The sequence below is a fragment of the Leucoraja erinacea genome, chromosome 13, assembly GCF_028641065.1.
Source record: "Leucoraja erinacea ecotype New England chromosome 13, Leri_hhj_1, whole genome shotgun sequence".
In the NCBI taxonomy this organism is placed as follows: Eukaryota; Metazoa; Chordata; class Chondrichthyes; order Rajiformes; family Rajidae; genus Leucoraja; species Leucoraja erinaceus.
In genome coordinates this window covers 20,643,045-20,661,449 of record NC_073389.1, presented here as the reverse complement: position 1 = coordinate 20,661,449, position 18,405 = coordinate 20,643,045, and the positions used below count along the sequence as shown (strand labels likewise).

General features: G+C 41.2%; 1 protein-coding gene across 2 annotated transcripts in view; it reads right to left on the bottom strand.

The window, feature by feature from the left end:
• The window catches only part of lsamp (limbic system associated membrane protein), a 629,716-nt gene that overhangs the window by 316,381 nt on the left and 294,930 nt on the right, over positions 1-18,405 (bottom strand). For both annotated transcript variants that reach the window (XM_055644555.1, XM_055644556.1), the window contains exon 2: positions 12,552-12,784. In XM_055644555.1, coding sequence (XP_055500530.1) covers positions 12,552-12,784 — 233 coding nt within the window. The remainder of the gene's footprint in view (positions 1-12,551; positions 12,785-18,405) is intronic.

Below are 18,405 nucleotides of genomic sequence, written 5' to 3'. Positions count from 1 at the left end.
GTGCAAGTTCAGTTCTTGAATGAATAAAATATATCTTTGGTAACAGGGCAAGAAAGGAAACAGGAGGAGATTGTTCCCCAGTGTCACAAAAGCACTCGCTGTCTGCATTCCTCACAGCTGTAGTCAAGGTTTTTTCCAGCTGAAATGTGGCTGTTGACCATAAGAAAAATATATGATTTCAAAAGAAATGTACTGGATTCTGCCCAGCTGTAATTCAAAGTATTGGAATAAGGAGTCACACTGTTGCTGCCCCAGCTGGGTGAATATTTTGGTAGGCGGTAATCACTACTTGTTGTTCAAAGGTTTCATGCACTAAATAAGGGGAAGCACAGTATTGCAGTGGGCTGGCACAGTGGTGCAACAGTGGAGTTGCTGCCATACAGCACCAGAGACCCGGGTTCAATCCTGATGAAGAGTGCTGCCTTTACAGAGTTTGTACGTTCTCCCTGTGACAAAGTGGGTTCTCCGGTTTCCTCCCACACTCCAAGGACATGCAGGTTTGTAGGTTGGTTAGCTTCAGGGAAAAAATGTAAATTGTCCCTAGTGTGTGTAGGATAATGGTGTGCATGGAGTGATCGCTGGTTGGCACGGACACGGTGGGCCGAAGGGCCTGTTTCCGCGCTGTATCTCTGAACTAAACTAAACCAAACTAAATTTGTTGCCAATCATTGTTCAACGGTTGTAAATCTTTCACTTGAAAAGCAGTTGAGGTTTGAACAAATTTAACCTTGGCTCTAGTTAAAAAAAACCTACTGGATGTAGAGGTCAAAAATAAAGGTGGACAAAAAAAAGGATGCTCTGCTTCTGAATGAGATGTTATAACAAAGCATTGAGCTCCAGGGGTACCTTGAGAATTTGATGAGATAGGGAAAACACAAAAATAAGGAATACATAGTATATTGGAGAAAGTTCTCAGAAGAACAGATGGAATGATTCCAAATGGACTTTAAATGCCATGTGATGAATTTGCTTTACCAAAAGAAAGGCAAAATAAAGAGGATTTTTAGTAAAATTGCGCAATATCTTAGTTCAGTTTAGTTTAGAGATACAGTGTGGAAATAAGCACTTCGGCCCACCGGGTCTACGCCAACTCACGATCATCCCGTACACCATCACTATTCTACACACTAGGAACAATTTACAATGTTACCAAAACCAATTAAGCTACAAACGTGTATGTCTTTGGAGTGTGAGGGGAAACCAGAGCACCCAGAGAAAACCCACGCAGTCACAGGGAGAACAAAAAATTACTGTGCAGTCAGCACATGTAGTCAGGATCGAATCCGGGTCTCTGGCGCTGTCAGGCAGTAACTCTACTGCCGCACCACTGCACCCTCTGTCAAACTAGATTATTTGATCAGGTGTAGCAACATGATTGACCCCAAAACTATTTTTGCTCATGCTGAAATATGGAGGTGGGGCGTTTGTAGGTGGTAGACGAACAATGGAGCTGGTAACCCAAAGGACTATTTAAAATCACTTTAAAAGTTTGGATTCTTTTTCTTCACAAGCACATAGAAATGTAAGAAATGCAAGCATGCAGACACAAGAAATAGGGTGTTCACATCTTTATTAATGATCTTCATAGTTAAACCTAATTGTTCTAATTATACGAGTCCGTGTGTATAGCTCTACTTTAGCATTGCTCATGTACATGATATGATTTGACTTCAAGATTTGAGATTTATGGGGATTATCTCTAAATTTTACTGCTGTTGTGATGGATATAATTATAGATTTCTATTGATGCCAAGCTGACTATTTTTCTGATGATGCCAACCTTTCTGACTATGGCTTGTTTTTGCTATGATTGTACATTCAACCTTTCAGATTTGGCTTTTGTAACACACTAACAATGTAGAAGGAAATTTATGGCTTGTATTTTTCTTTGCTACAAAGGTTTTTGTTATTTGCTTGTACAACAAATATCAATTACCCTATAATTACAGTTTAAAGATTTATCGAATCTTTGTACCGATTTGGCTTTTGTCAACACTAACACAATGTCATTTAGAGGGGAATAATTTAATGGACAAATAACCTTTACATATCTGTGTGGGACATGGGATGAAACCAGAGCAACCGTGTAATTTCAGATGAGAAGGGATCCGACCACAAAGGTTTTAAAATGTTCACATTTGCTTGGTTCAAACAATGCCCCTGTTATACAAGTCTTCATAATGCTATTTTTAATACAAAGCCCAGTTTAAAGCCATTTTCAACTCGGGCTAGAACAGCACGAATCTGGCCCCTTCGGCAATCCACCGAGTTCATTGAACTCCTGATGACAATTCGAATCGGGGACAAACAATGGCACTCTCAACAAACAGAGTTTGTTCCGAAGATAAATACAAATGCTGGAGTAAGTTAATGATTTTCTCATCCACTCCCTCCAAAAGTATTGTTAGGAAGGGGCAGAATTTACAGAGCACAAATAAGTACCTACTGGGTTGGGCAGCAAACCCTGGCCCATGGAAAAGTGTGTGGGACATGGGAGGAAACAAATCAGAGCAACAGAACCTCAGAAGAAATCCCACAATGTCCCATTGTTGATCACAGGGAGTCAAAACGCAAACTCCACACAAGGTCAGGATCAATCCCAGGTCTCTAGTGCTGTGAGACAGCAGCTCAACCACCTGCACGATTGTGCCACCCTTATATTAAGTACAAGTACTTTGTTACTTATCCAGTTTCCTTCATTTTAATGCCCCGCAAGCGAATTTATCCTCATTTTAAACAGATTTTTTTCATCCCATATTGAACATATATAAATCTTTTCCAGCTTTCAGGTACAAAACCCAGAAATTAATGCTGCTATATAGTTGGTCTGCGCCATTTTCAACTCGGGCTATGAAGACGTGTATTTCATGCACATGATTGACAAGTTGTTGTGCATTGATAGGCGTGCGCCCTGACTACACATGCAATCAGGCAATGTGCATTGTCCCATAATGATTGGAACTCCTGAGATGACAATTCGAAATCAAAGCAATACATTTATAACACCTTGAAGTTTCTTTGCAGGGTCCTCATACATTTTATCAATTGGGAGGACATCTGGATCTTTCACCATCCTGCATATCAATCTAGGGCTCAGACTTGCTCACAGCCTGTAATTTTCCATGGACAAAGGTTAAGCAAATCTGACAAATGCAGGGATCCTCCATTTTATAGTGTCTTCAATTTGGTCAATATTAACATGAGCATTATTTTACAATGATCATGAGGACAAATCTGGAGCCTGTTTTGTAACTGGAAATATCATCAACCATGAAATCCTTGCCTTCGATATTCTCATTTTTTTGTCATTATTCTGGAATATGAGATTATAATATTTTAGGTTTATATCTTTCCCCATCCTATTTCCAATCTTTCTGTTTGGCGTAAACACAAGTTCGGTCAAAGGATTCACCACTGAAAATTCCAGTATTTAAAAGTAGTCACAATTAATAACATACTGTACACAATGAAGGTACTTTGTGGAAAGGTTTTTTCCCCCACAGAATTTAGCAGTGCTTAAATCAGTTAAGTCCCTACCACCCTATATCCAGGATTCTAAAAGATGTAGTGAGCAAATGCATTAATGCTGATCTTCCAGATTTCCATGGTTACAGAAAATTGGAAGATAGCAAATTTAACCTCACTGCTTAAGAAAGAAAGGAGAGACAAAAACTATTGACTACCATTTGATGACAAAATGCTGGAACCCGTCAATGAGAAAGATCTACCGGAATACTTCGAAAATTTAAATGGGGCAGAATTTCCACAGAAATACACCTGGATATATTGCCAAATAAGAAATTAACCTGGCTTCTCCTCCACAAAGGTTGAAGGCAGCCTTTCACTCAATAAAGTGCTCGCACTAGTTATCAGCTTTAAGGCTGGGAATATTATCCATAGGGCCTTGAAGCACTCATTAAAATGATTGGGTGAACTCAGCTATCACAGAAAGGTAAATGTAGCTTAGTTATAACCTGATTTCATTGTTAAAATAATTGTTTGTGTGTGGGGGGTGTGTTTGTGCATGTGAGCAAGTACAAGTGCAAGTGAGTGTGTGAGTGGATGAGTGAGAGGAGGGAATGAGTGAGAGTAAGTGAGCATGTATGAGTGAAAGTGAGTGTGAGAGAGGATGAGCGTGACTGGGTGTGAGTAAACATGACTGCAAGTGAGAATGAGCTTGAGTGGGTGTGAGTAAGCATAATAGTGTCAGCTGGTAAGAGTGAATGTGAGTGAGTGAAGGTGAGCATGAGTGGGTGTGAGTGAGAGTGAGTGAGGGTGAGCATGAGTTGGTGTGAGTGAGGGTGAGCATGAGTGGGTGTGAGTGAGAGTGAGTGAGGGTGAGCATGTGAGTGTGAGCATGAGTGGGTGCGAGTGAGTGCGAGCATGATTCGGTGTGAGTGTGAGTGAGGGTGAGCATGAGTGGGTGTGAGTGAGAGTGAGTGTGAGCATGTGTGAGCATGAGTGGGTGTGAGCGCGAGCATGAGTGGGTGTGTGTGTGGGTGAGTGAGAGTGAGAATGTGAGAGTTGATGAGTGTGTGTGAGTGAAGATGAGTGAATGTGAATGAGCATCAGTGGTGTGAGTGTGCACGAGTGGTGTGTGTGCATGAGTGTGGGTGTGCGTGAGAGTTAACATGAGTGTGAGTGGGTGAGTGAGCATGAGTAAGAGCAATGTGAGTGGTTGAGTGAGTGTGACAGAGTGAGCATGAGTGGGAGTGGATGTGTGTGAGAATGAACAAGATTGAGCACGAGTGTGAATGAATGTGTGTGAGGATGAGTGAGCTTTAGTGAGTGTGTCCGAGGGAGTGAGCGAGCACGTGGATGGATGGGTGGGTGCTTAAGTGACTGATTAGTGAGTGAGTGAGCGATGAACGATACGTGTACGCGTGTGTGTGCCTACACACACTTTTAATCGGGTAACTTCAATTTCTTCAACAAGAAAAAAAATCTGGATTTTTCGATGGGTCCCAAATGGTTTTGACTGTGAATGTCAAGGACATTCATTGACAGTGACAGCTTTCAACAGCTTGTAGAAGCCTAGGAGGATAACGCTTCACTGACTGTCAAAAACAGTGTGGATGCAGAAGGCCACTCATGCTGAGAGAGCCCCCGAGCTGCTGGCATCAGCGGAAGACCACAGGAGGCAAAAGCATTGCCCAGGGACATGGGGACAGCAATCTCAGGACAGCAGACTTCCTCCAGTACTATTTGCTTTTGTGAAGGTAAAATTATGTAGCGCGGAAAAACCACCTTAAAAGGTCTGTCCCACTTGGACGACCTAAGGCACAAGTTTAGAAGACCCTAGACGAGTTGAAAAAAATGTCAAGATCGTGTTGACTCGGCAAAGTAAAAGACCTCCTACGACTACGACTATGACCTCCTACAACTATGTCTACGACCCCCCTCGACCTCACTCTTCCACACCTGAGACCAACTACGACTAGCTACGAATGGAAAATGATCACATGATAAAAATGACGTCATGTCTGCATTTTTTTTCTCGAGCCAGTTACTGACCTACGACTACCTACGACCACCATCATGACCTACCTACGACCTACCTACGACCACCATCATGACCTACCTACGAGTAAAAATAATCAATTTTTTCCATACCAACCTTTTTTTTTTACTCGTGAACATTTTTTATCACGCTGGAAAAAATGCCGCGACCCACTTGAGGCCACGAGTACGCAGAGACGACTCACGAGCATGAGGAAGAGTTACGAAGATCTCCTACGACCTCGTGGTGACCATGCTGTGAGTATGAGCCAAGGGCAAACTTGGCAGAGGTTGCCAATTAGGTCGTGAAAGTGGGACAGGGACTTAAGAGTGTTTTTGTTTGGAGGCCGTACTCAGGAAAATAACAAAGTGGAACGAACAGATGTGGTATATTTGGACTTTAATAAGGAATCACTGTGGGCAGCAGTAGAGTTGCTGCATTAGAGCGCTGGAGACCCAGGTTTTATCCTGACTACGGGTGATGTCTGTACAAAGTTTGTATGTTCTCCCCGTGACCTGCGTGGGTTTTCTCAGGGATCTCCTGTTTCCTTCCACATTTCAAAGAAGTACAGGTTTGTAGGTTAATTGGCTTCTGTCTAATGGTAAATTGTGCCTAGTGTGTAGGATAGTTTTAATGTGTGGGATCACTGGTCGGCACAGACTCGGTGGGCCGAAGAGCCTGTTTCCACACTGTATCTTTAAACTAAACTACAGTTTCATCCCTAATCATATCAAATGGATGCGCTGGCTTCAGCAGGATGTCCTCTTTCTATATCTTATATAATTAAATGTCCACAGTTGGACAGATTGTTAATACAATTTTGCCCCGGGCTAACTCACTGAAGCCTAGCAAATTATTTAAAGCAAACAGAAAATGAGATGCTCATCCTTTATAAAAAACGTCCTTGCTGGATTTAACTCAATTTAAATTATCAGGTTCCAATAACAATTACAACAACCACACATTTGTCATCTCTCAACAACCATTCAGTGTGTTGTTGTAAAGCCTATTTAAGATGTATTTAGAATCTTATTATAACTATAGCTAGGCACAAAGTGCTGGAGTAATTCAGTGGGTCCTGACAGCGTCTCTGGAGAAAAGGAATAGGTGATGTTTTGATTCAAGACCCTAAATCATGGAGTATGATAACGACCTTCTTCACAATCTATTTAACGTATATTTTAGAATAAGGTTGTTCTATTGTAAATTCCGTTTATATGTTTCCAGTAAAAATGACCAATAGTTTAGTTTGTTATTGGCAGGCGTACTGAGGAACAGTGGTAAGAGTGAGGGCACATGCAAATTGGAGGAACAGCACCTCAGATTTCACTTGGGTAGCTTACAACCCAGTGGTATGAACATTGAATTCTCTAATCTTATATAACTTCTACTTACACTCCCCTCCTCTCACCCCCCTCCCCTTGCCCCCTTCCTCCACCCCAGTAGTCTTACTAGCTCCAATGTTTGCCATATTGTTTCCCTCTTGAAATCGCACCTTCCCTAGACAACAAATGGCTCACCAGGCAATGCCCAGTCCGAGGTCATTTCTGGCTGGCCTTGATTGGTCCTGGACTTTTCTCGCCTCCAGCTTCCACCCTTCCCCCACCTCATACTTTCAGTTTAGTTTAGTGATACAGCTATCGGCCAAACATCGATCACCCGTACACTAATTTTATGTAATCCCACTTTCGCATCCTACACACCAGGAGGTAATTTACAGAAACCTTTAACCTGCAAATCTGCATGCCTTGGGATGTGGGTGGAAGCCGGAGCACCCGGAGAAAACCCACGCGGAGACAGGAACAATCTCTGCACAGACAGCACCCGTAGTCTGGATCGAACCTGGGTCTCTGGCGCTGTGAGTAGCTCCACCACTGCGCAACTGTGCTGCCCTGCTTTGTAAGACAGAGCTAGGTCGGAGCAGATGCTGGTTTAGACCGAAGATAGACACAAAATACTGGAATAACTCAGCAGGTCGTGCAGCATCTCTGGAGAAAAGAGAATAGGTGAAGTTTCCTGTCGTAACCCTTCTTTCAGACTAAAAGTAGAGGTGGTGAGGGGTGGGGAAGTAGGAGGGAGCTCATCTGAACACAGCAGAGTCACATTGAAAAAACCCTGAGCTCATGTAGGGCCTGAAGTACACCTTTTAAATAGCAGTGGCATTCTCTACAGTAACTCAGATCTGAAAGAAAGCACTTGAAGGCAGTCCTTAGCTTCCAACTTGAGAAATCAGCAGTCAGAGCTTCCCTGGGTTCTTAATCTCAAAGTATCCATTCCAGCACTTCACTGGCTGGCCAATCGCAGGCACTGGGGTTGTATTAAAGAGCAGAATGTTGCAGAATTTGTTTTTTTTCATAATCTCAGTCATAGAATCACACAACACAAAAAAAAGGCCCTTCAGCCCACCATGTCCATGCCAACATTTTTGCCCATTTACACAATTCCCATTCTGCCCACATAAGAACCATATCCTTTTATGCCTTCAGCATATTCCAAGTACCAACCACTCTGTGTAAAAATACTTACCCCCAGCATACGCTTTAAAACTTGTTGGTCTCATCTTAAACCAACACTGGTTCCATCAGCCGCCATGCAATAAATTGTGTTTAGTTTAATTTAGAGATACAGTGCGGAAACAGGCCCTCAGTTCACGGAATCCATGTCGACCAGTGATCCCTGCACATTAACACTACCCTACACACACTAGGGACAATTTAATATTTATACCAAGCCAATTAACCTACAAACCTGTGCGTCTTTAGTGTGCGAGAGTAAGCCCACGCAGGTCATGGGGAGAACATACAAACTCCATACAGACAAGCACTTGTAGTCAGGATCGAAGCTGGGTCTCTGGCACTGCAAGGCAATAGCTCTACCGCTCTGCCACTGTGACACCATGTTAATCTATGTTTGATCAAAATCTTAATTTGTTCCAAGTTTTAAATTCTGTGGTCATGAGGGACTCATCTCCTAATTAGCCTCTCTGGTTGATGCTGCAGGTTCAGCTTCAGGCAGCAGCAGTTTGCCTTGGGCCAGACTGAGAGTTAGGCTGAAGATCCAATTAACTCATGTGGCAGGATTAGACCACCCCTGCAAATGCCAAGAGGTGCAGCTCACAACCAGACATTCAGGCAGCCTATTTTCATGAACATCTGAACTGCTTTCAACAGGTTCAACAGATATATCTAGCCATTGGAGAAAGGAAGCCGTCTTACGAACATGCAGGACTGGCACTGCACACTTGTGAAGAAGGCATGGCATACACTAACAAGGTCTTTTCCTTTGAAAGAGTAGCCACCATTCTTCCTAAACATTCACTGAATGTCTTGAGGATTGTGAGCCCATCACACAAACCAACCTCCCTTCCATTGACTCCATCTACACTTCAAGCCGCCTCGGCAAAGCCACCAGCATAATCAAGGACCGGTCTCACCCTGGTCACTCCTTCTTCTCCCCACTCCCATCAGGCAAGAGGCACAGATGTTTGAAAACACAGAGGTGAAACTGTCCAAATTCAGGGACAGTTTCTTCCAGCTGTTATTAAGAAACTAAACCATCCTCTCATCAACTAGAGAGCAGTTCTAAGCTCCCATCTCCCTCATTGGAAACATAGAAGCATAGAAAATAGCTGCAGGAGTAGGCCATTTGGCCCTTCGAGCCTGCACCGCCATTCAATATGATCATGGCTGATCATCCAACTCAGTATCCCATCCCTGCCTTCTCTCCATACCCCCTGATCCCTTTAGCCACATCTAACTCCCTCTTAAATATAGCCAATGAACTGGCCTCAACTACCTTCTGTGGCAGAGAATTCCACAGATTCACCACTCTGTGTATAAAATGATTTTCTCATCTCGGTCCTAAAAGACTTCCCTCTTATCCTTAAACTGTGACCCCTAGTTCTGGACTTCCCCAACATCGGGAATAATCTTCCTGCACCTAGCCTGTCCAACCCCTTAAGAATTTTGTAAGAATTGGAGACCTTCAAATATCTTTATTCAGATTTTATTGGACTTTATCTTGCACTAAACGTTATACCTTTTGTCCTATATCTGTACACTGTGAACATGCAATCTCCACACAGAGGTCAGGATTGAACCCGGGTCTCGGGTGTTGTGAGGCATTAGCTCTACCAGCTGCATCGCTGTGCCATCGCACTCTTTGATTAGTGATTTAAATAGATCTGGTGGATCATAGCATTTACATCACATAATAAGCACATGTACCAGTCGGTTCATTAGATGCTTCAACTCTGTTCTAAATCTGAGAAACAGATGCTTTGGCATTGTACTGAACATAACAGGTAGCAACATCACTATGTCCTGAAATACCAAGTCTACACCCAATCTAAACAGTGATTCTTAAAGTACTTTTAACAATTATTATCATAATGTAGACATTTTGAAGAGTGTTGCAACTTGAAACTGAGACATAGCTTTGAAACATTAAAACATAGAAAATAGGTGCAGGAGTAGGCCATTCGGCCCTTCGAGCCAGAACCGCCATTCAATATGATCACGGCTGATCATCCAAAATCAGTACCTTATTCCTGCTTTCTTCCCATGCCGCTTAATTATGTTTGTCCAAATAGCTAAATTTAACTCGCTCTTGGAAACATCCAGTAAATTTGCCTCCACTGCTGGGGTAGAGAATTCCACAGATTCACAACTCTCTGGATGAAAAAGATTGTCCTCATCTCAGTCCTAAATGACCTACTCCTTATTCTTACACTGTGACCCCTGGTTCTGGACTCCCCCAACATCGGGACCATTTTTCCTGCATCTAGCCTGTCCAATCCCTTAAGAATTCTATGTTTCTATAAGATCGCCTCTCATCCTTCTAAATTCCAGTGAATATGAGCCCAGTCGATCCCTTCTTGCATGTCTTTTCCTCACCCCTGATTCACACAGGGTTTAATTTAGTTTACAGTATGTAAACAGGCCCTTCGGCCCATCGGGTCCATGCCGATCATTGACAATCCATCCACACTAGTTCTATCTTACACACTTAGGGACAATTTATCTTAGGGACAATTTATAGAAGCCAATTCACCAACAAACCTCCACATCTTAGGAGTGTGGGAGGAGACTAGAGAAAACCCACATGGTCACGGGGAGAATGTACAAACTTCACACAGACAACACCCATAGTCAGGATCAAACCTGGGTCTCTGGTGCTGTAAGGCAGCATCTTCTCTAAGAGACCATGACTAATGATCACAGTTCAATAGAATTGCCCAAATAAGGCTGTGGGATGAAATTCCTAAAATCCTTTTAGGTACACGTTGCAATGGGACTGTTTCTCAATTATGGGTAATTCAATTTAAAGATTATATATGGCCTGTACAAGCTTTTATGATGCAAGCTGCAGTACAATCTTTTCAGTAAGAAACAAATTAAGCCTCTTAAAATAACTCCTTGTGAAGACAATGAAATAAAACATCCTCCAAGCTCAGCATTGGACTAGAATGAATGCAGCTGGTGAAATTGTGTTAACATTTATTTTCCATTAGGTGGGCATCATTGACAAGACCAATGTTTATTCATCATTCCTAATGAACAATGAGAAACTATTGGTGGTGTTTTACTAGGTGGTTATGCCATCTTATGAAGCATATTAGAACATAGAACAGTATAGCACAGAAACAGGCTTGTCAGCCCACAACATTAATGCCAAACATGTTGCCGAGTTAAACTGATCTCTCTGCCTGTCGATGATCCATATCTCTCTACTCCCTGTACTTACATAAGACATAGGAGCACTTAGGCTATTCAGCCCATTGGGTCTAATCCGCCATTCAATAATGGCTGATCTATTTAAACCTCACAACACCATTCTCCTACCTTTTCCCCATAACTTTTTATACCAATCCTAATCAATCTCCGTCTTAAAACTGCCCAATGTCGGCCTCCACAGCCATTCATGGCAATGAATTCCACAGATTCACCACTCTTTGGCTACAGAAATTCCTCCTCATCTCCATTTTGAAGGTACATAATTTTATACTGACATTGTGCCCTCTAGTTCTAGACTCTTCCATAGAAACATAGAAAATAGGTGCAGGAGTAGGCCATTCGGCCCTTCAAGCCTGCACCGCCATTCAATATGATCATGGCTGATCATCCAACTCAGTATCCTGTACCTGCCTTTTCTCCATACCCCCTGATCCCTTTAGCCACAAGGGCCATACCTCCCTCTTAAATATAGTCAATTAACTGGCCTCAACTACCTTCTGTGGCAGAGAAGGTAGTTCCTGGAAACATCTTTTCCACGTTCACTCTATCTACGCCTTTCATTGTCTGTTAGTTTTCAATAAGATCCCCCCTCATCTAAGAGGGAATCTACCTAAAAGCCTCTTAGACGCCACTATCATTTCTGGCTCCACAACCACCCTCTGTGTAAAAAACATGCCCAGCATATCTCCATTAAACCTTTCCCCTCTCATCTTTCAGCAACACTCTCCGGTGTTGGACACTTCCACTCTGGGAATAAGATTCTGTCTACCCTTCTCATAAGTTTATATACTTCTCTGAAGTCACCCTTCAACCTTTTGATTGTCTACCCTATCTATAGGCCAGAAGATGACAACAGTTTATTTCAATTCAACAGTGGAGTAAATTGTTCTTCACAACAATCCACCTGTTTTCATGGTTTAAAAAAAAAAACAGATATTTTCATAAGTATTTCTACACTTATCACCCAGGCCATTGGATTCCTTACCTTTGATTTAGTAGCTCTGATAATGTTTGCATTGATACAGCTTTGATTGTACTAACGATCCACACATCAAGAACCTTTACATAGACACAAAATGCTGGAGTAACTCTGTCTGGAGAGAAGGAATGTGTGATGTTTCGGGAAGAACATGTCTGAAGAAGGGTATTGACCTGGAACGTTACCCATTCCTTCTCCCCAGAGATGCAGACTATTCTGCCGAGTTACTCCAGCATTTTGTGTCTATCTTTGTTGTAAACCAGAATCTGCACAGTTTCTTTCTACACAATAATTTTCAAGTGTTGCTTTGGCAAACATATGGATAATCAACACTTACCTTGCACTATCAGATGCACTTGATAGGTCTTAGGATGGTGCTGGGTCTGCACTGAGCAGGTGTAAGGACCTTCATCGGATACATCCACTTGCTGAATCTGAAGGCTATACTCTAAGTGAGCGCTGGTCAATAGAGTAACCCGTGGGTCCAAGGACCATTTGTCATTTCCAGCAAAAATAATATTAGATCGGTTCAGCCAAGCAACCTTTGAGATCCTATCGTCAACATAGCACCTTTAAAAGAAGAGAAACATATCTTCAAACAATGTTGAAATAAAGTGAACTAAAAGATACAGCCCTAGACCACCAATTAATTTAAATTTCTGGTTTGAAAGACCAACACGTAAGAGCATGCTGTGATTATATTATTTGAGTGGAAGATAATAGGGATGGGTACACAAAGTCCATGTGGAATATTTAGGGGAGAATGGATTTTGCTCATTTGGTATAAACCTTTGGAGCATTCTTTGAGCAGAATAAAAGGACGTACCTCCTGAAAGGAGATGAGGAGGAATTTATTTTGTCAGAGGGTGGTGAGTCTGTGGAATTCATTGCCATAGAAGGCTGTGGAGGCCAAGTCAATGGATATTGATAAGATGGCGATTGACAGATTCTTGATTAGTACAGGTATCAGAGGTTGTAGGGAGAAGGCAGAAGAATGGGCTTCAGAGTGAAAGATAGATCAGCCACGATTGAATGGAAGGGTAGAATTGATTGGCAAATGGCCTTATTTTGCTCTTATAGCTTAAGAAATTAATTAGTTAATGATTTGAACCCCAAGACTGGTTTGTTGCCCCAAATACTCTATCAGGCATGCAGTAAGATTTTCACACATGTTTATCATATAAGCCTCAAAACGGAATGACACATTTTTTTCAATTTCGTAAACTTAGATTTCAAATATCATTTGTACATATCTTCTTTACTCACTGCCTGAAAATAACTGTCCATGGTATTAGAATTAAATACAATGAGAAAAGATCAAAACAGAAATTGCAGCATAAAATATATACATATTTTTTAATTTGACTGGTTTTGGAATTGCTACGGCATAAACAGTCTTTTAAAATACTTTTTGTGGGTCAACAATGATAACAATGATTGGAATCTGTTTGAGGGTCATATTAGAAATGGCTTCTTTGTAAATGGTAATCCCGAGTTCAATAATACACGATAAATGTGCACAGGTTATAAGAATAATACAATGTGAACCTGCTACATCATATTTTGACTGCTTGCTTCTAAATTTCAGTCCATTAACACAGCAAAACATATTAGTTGCCAAATTATTTGTAATGTACAAAGATTTTAATTACTGGGCAACCAGCACACAGGTGCATTCTGGATAAAATTACACATACTTGTGAGAAAACACTTGGATGTCATTAGTTATAAGTTGAACATCAATGTCCATCTCCAATAATATATGGTGCAGTAGCACTAGTTTCAGGGAAAAATCTATTTCTGTCACAATTAATCAATTTTAAACATCTATAATTTCTCAATACTGAAAATCTACCGCAATAATAATAATAATATGTAAAATAATACCAATAGTTTTTAAAATATTCTGCCTCGGCATGGCACTGGGTGTGACATTGTTAAACACACTGCTTCCAAAATATAGCTTGCAAAATATGTTGTTTCATAAATGGTTGCTAGCTGCTGCAAGGCACTAAGTAATAACAAATAATGAAGCATGGACCATGAAGTGATGAATAATGCACCTCCAAATCTGATTTAAGACACTGATTTTAACTACAATGCCAAATGAATTTTGATATACCTTCCAAGAGCAAATTATCGTGCAATCTTTCATGGTTTTAACATTTTTCAAAGGAGCAACAGAACTGCATATTTTGCTTCTTATAATAGAATTACTGGGGTTACACAGAATTAATTCTGGTGACCTTGAAAAGCACTGGTTTCAATACGACCTGTTAAATCTTTTCATACATTTAAGGTAGACGACTCCCATTTGAGCTTTAATAAAGGAAGCCAGGAATTAATGCACACCATTTGTGTCACTGAATCCAATCTTGTGAAACAATTTTGCTTTCATTTTGCTGATCCTTTCTCCCACCCCATCACAAAGATTTCCCATCATTTCCTCACACACAAAAAAAAATCAATTTTGACATTTTAGAAAAAATGTACAAAAGTGGAAAATAAATACGATGATCACTTAGAGTGCTGATCATTGACAAAAACAAGGTGAAAATAATTCCTCACATCACTACCTGCTTGTGAGTAATTTTGTTCTTTGGGTGATGGGAATAAAATTGATGATATTGATTGAGATGCATGCCATAAATCTCTTCAAATGGAAACAAAGTTTGGGAGGTATCACAGAATGGGCAGCTGGATTGATAGTGTCCATTTTAGACCAGCACCCACAGAAGAATTCACAACCCCATTGATTCTCATTCTCACTTTTTCTATCTCCATATTATCTTTTTGTCATCCACACTTCATGATTTATTTTCTTGTCCTCCATCTTAAACTAAAAGTATAATTGGCAAAAGTCTTAAAGTCTTTGTCTCTTCCCTCCTTGTTGTACCCCTGCGTTGAGGCGATCCAGGCTCCCGATGTTGGGCTGAGCTTCTGAGGCTCCGCCGCTGCCGCAACACCACCACAGCGCGAAGTCGGCCAGCCTCGCATTGGTAAGTCCTGGCTCTGCCTCCGGAGCCTCGAGGTCGGTCCCAGTTGGAGGCCGCCAGCTCCGCCATTAGGCCTCAGCGCAGACGGAGACAGGGGATACGACAAGAAAAGGTTGCAACCCGCTGAAGGAAGAGACCAAAAACCACCTCCCACCCCCACCCCCCACACACATACACAACCAAAATAAACTAAAACAAAAAAAAAAAAAAAAAAAAAAAAAAAAAAAAAAGACAAACGGACTGCAGGCGCACCGTAGCTGCAGGGCAGCGCCACCACTTCCGGAAACTTGGAACACAGATACACATCTGTAGGGTAATGGGAAATTGAATAGGAAACCGACAGGACAAAGATACATCAATTGGAAATAAAGTAATCCCTAGCCATCAAGGCAAATGTATAAGGCAAATGCCCAACAACTAGAGAGCAGCCCTGAGCTACTATCTACCTCATTTGAGACCCTCGGACTATCTTTGATCAGACTTTGCTAGACTTTATCTTGCACTAGATGTTATTCATGTTTTTCCCTTTTTTGTGTATCTGTGCACTATGGATGGCTCGATTGTAATAATGTATTGTCTTTCTGCTGACTGGTTAGCACACAACACGTTTCTCACTGTACCTCGGTACACGTGACAATAAACTAAACTAAATTAAAATGAAAAACTAATTTCAAAAGTAGGCAACACAGGAATATGAAATATCATAAAAGGAAATCCTTTGGACAAATTATAATTTTCCTTTCTAATTTTGGATGGAGATGGGATTACAATTATACTTCTAGTTTTGGTTCGTTTAGTTTAGTTTAAAGTTTAAAGATACAGCATGAAATCAGGCCCTTCAGCCCACTGAGACCAGCGATCCCTTTACACTAACACTATCCTACACACTAGGGACAATTTTACAATTTTAACCAAAGCCAATTAACCTACAACCCTGTATGTCTTTGGAGTGTGGGAAGAAACCGGAGCGCCCAAGGAAAAGGCATGTGGTCACAAGAAGAACATACAAACTACATACAAGCAGACCACTAGTCAGGATTGAACCTAGGTCTCAAGCGCTGTATGGCTGCAACTCTACCGCTGCACCACCTTGTTTACATAGAAACATAGGTGCAGGAGTAGGCCTTTCGACCCTTCGAGCCAGCACCGCCATTCAGTATGATCATGGCTGATCATCAAACACCAATACCCCGATCCTGTTTTTCCCCATATCCCGTGATTCCTTTTGCCCAAGAGCTAAATCTAACTCTCGATTGAAAACTTTGCTTTGGAAACGTTATTGAAGTGGCATTAACAACATTGAAGTCCATGGGATTGAAGGTGCAGATGCAACGGCTGCAAAATTAGCTAAAACAGAGAGAAGACAGCAAGCAGAGAGCACCTGTGAAGAGTGTTTCTTTTTACAGGCTGGAAGGAAGAATACAGTGGTGTCTCCAGAGTCAATGTTAGGATTAAAACACAAAGTGCTGGAGGAAATCAGATTGAAGAAGGGTCCCAGCCCAAAATGTTGTCAGCCATTTCCTCAACAGTTTTTGCTTGACCCACTGAGTTCCTCCAGCACTTTGTTTTCTGCTCAAACTTCCAAAATCCACAGTTCCTTGTGTCTCAGCATTACGGTTCCTGTTCTTTGAAGTGCATGTTAACAAGCTGGAATTAATATCTAGGACATTGTCAGAAATGTAGGTATTAAAGAAAAAGCATTATATATATACTGGGCACTTAGATATTGGTTAAACAATTAGACACATGCCAACTGACATTTAATGCAGAGAAGTGTGCAGTTATACATTTTGACAGGAAAATTGAGGGGAAGCAAGATGAATTGAATGGTACAATATTAATGTGCATGTAGAGATGATTTTTGTTGACATTGGCGTGCAAAAGTGTAAATGGAATTCTTATGTATGTGAGAAGAGGAATAATGTGCCAAAAAAAATCAACAATATGCCTCTGACCCAATAATTACAGCCATCCTAAATCTCCAAAGCACAGTGGACTGCAAGAAGCTTAAATAAAGAATTAACAATTAACAATTAGTTGAACAATTAACTCTTTCAGCATGGAGGCACACATCCTGAAAGAGGTTGTGCCACATGCAATGCTCTGGTAATTTTGTCCGGATTAAAGTTGGTGCCATCAGTAGCTGGAAGATCGGTGGTGTACCTGCAATAAGATTTTTACTGAGCTGTATGCAACTTCACTGCACCAAGGTACAAGTGACAATAAAGCACCATTGAACCATCTACAGGCTATGCCATTTGCTAGCATTGATCAAGTGTTTCATTTTACTTGGGATACCTGTAACGTACCCTGGCCCGACTATGACCCAGACATTTTCCAGAATCAAATGCCTCCATTTCTTCAGTGAACGCCAACAAGTCTCTCACTTGCAAGTGCAAATTTCTTGACGGTTCGATTTTGCCTCATAACTAAACATTTAAAAGTTAGAGACACACAAGGAACTGCAGATGCTGGTTTCAAAAAAGGACAACGTGTTGGAGTAACTCAGTGGGTCAGGCAGCATTTCTTAAGAACATGAACACGAATAGGTGATATTTTGGGACCCTTTTTCACACTGATGAATAAATTATATTCAATCAGTATCAGTCGTATAGACCTCTTCTCAAGATCTGATCTCAATGCATGACAATATTTAACACGAAATTCACATGCAATTTAAAAATGTCACAAACTTTTTGACTTGTAATTTTGCATTGCTATCGCTTCAACAGGTGAATGCTTAGAATTTTATAAACTGTCATGAACATTATTCTTCAGCATTTTGATGTAGAGTATTGAACGTCACTGAGATTCATGCCAGAATCATTAGATTAGGTGCCTTGTGCTCTAAAACCAAGACTTTCAAAAGGCTTGCTTTAATAAATTAATCACGCAGAGATATATTCCCTAAAGAAGCAGGCACTACCAATATATTTAAAAATAGGATTAATTTTGGAAACATGTTAGAAATACCCAACTAATTGCAGTTGTTCTTTCAGTAGTATGCAACCTCAAAGTGACCAGAAGGCAGTTTATCCTCATCCCACCAAGATGCCACCACTTGGTTCCACACACATGCATCTATCTTGAAGGCCAATAACTAGATCAAAATGGAGAATGTTGCTGTGTAACCCCTGATTTTGTGTATAATGGAGCACAGGGGAAACACACAATTCCTACATCAAGAGAGATTAT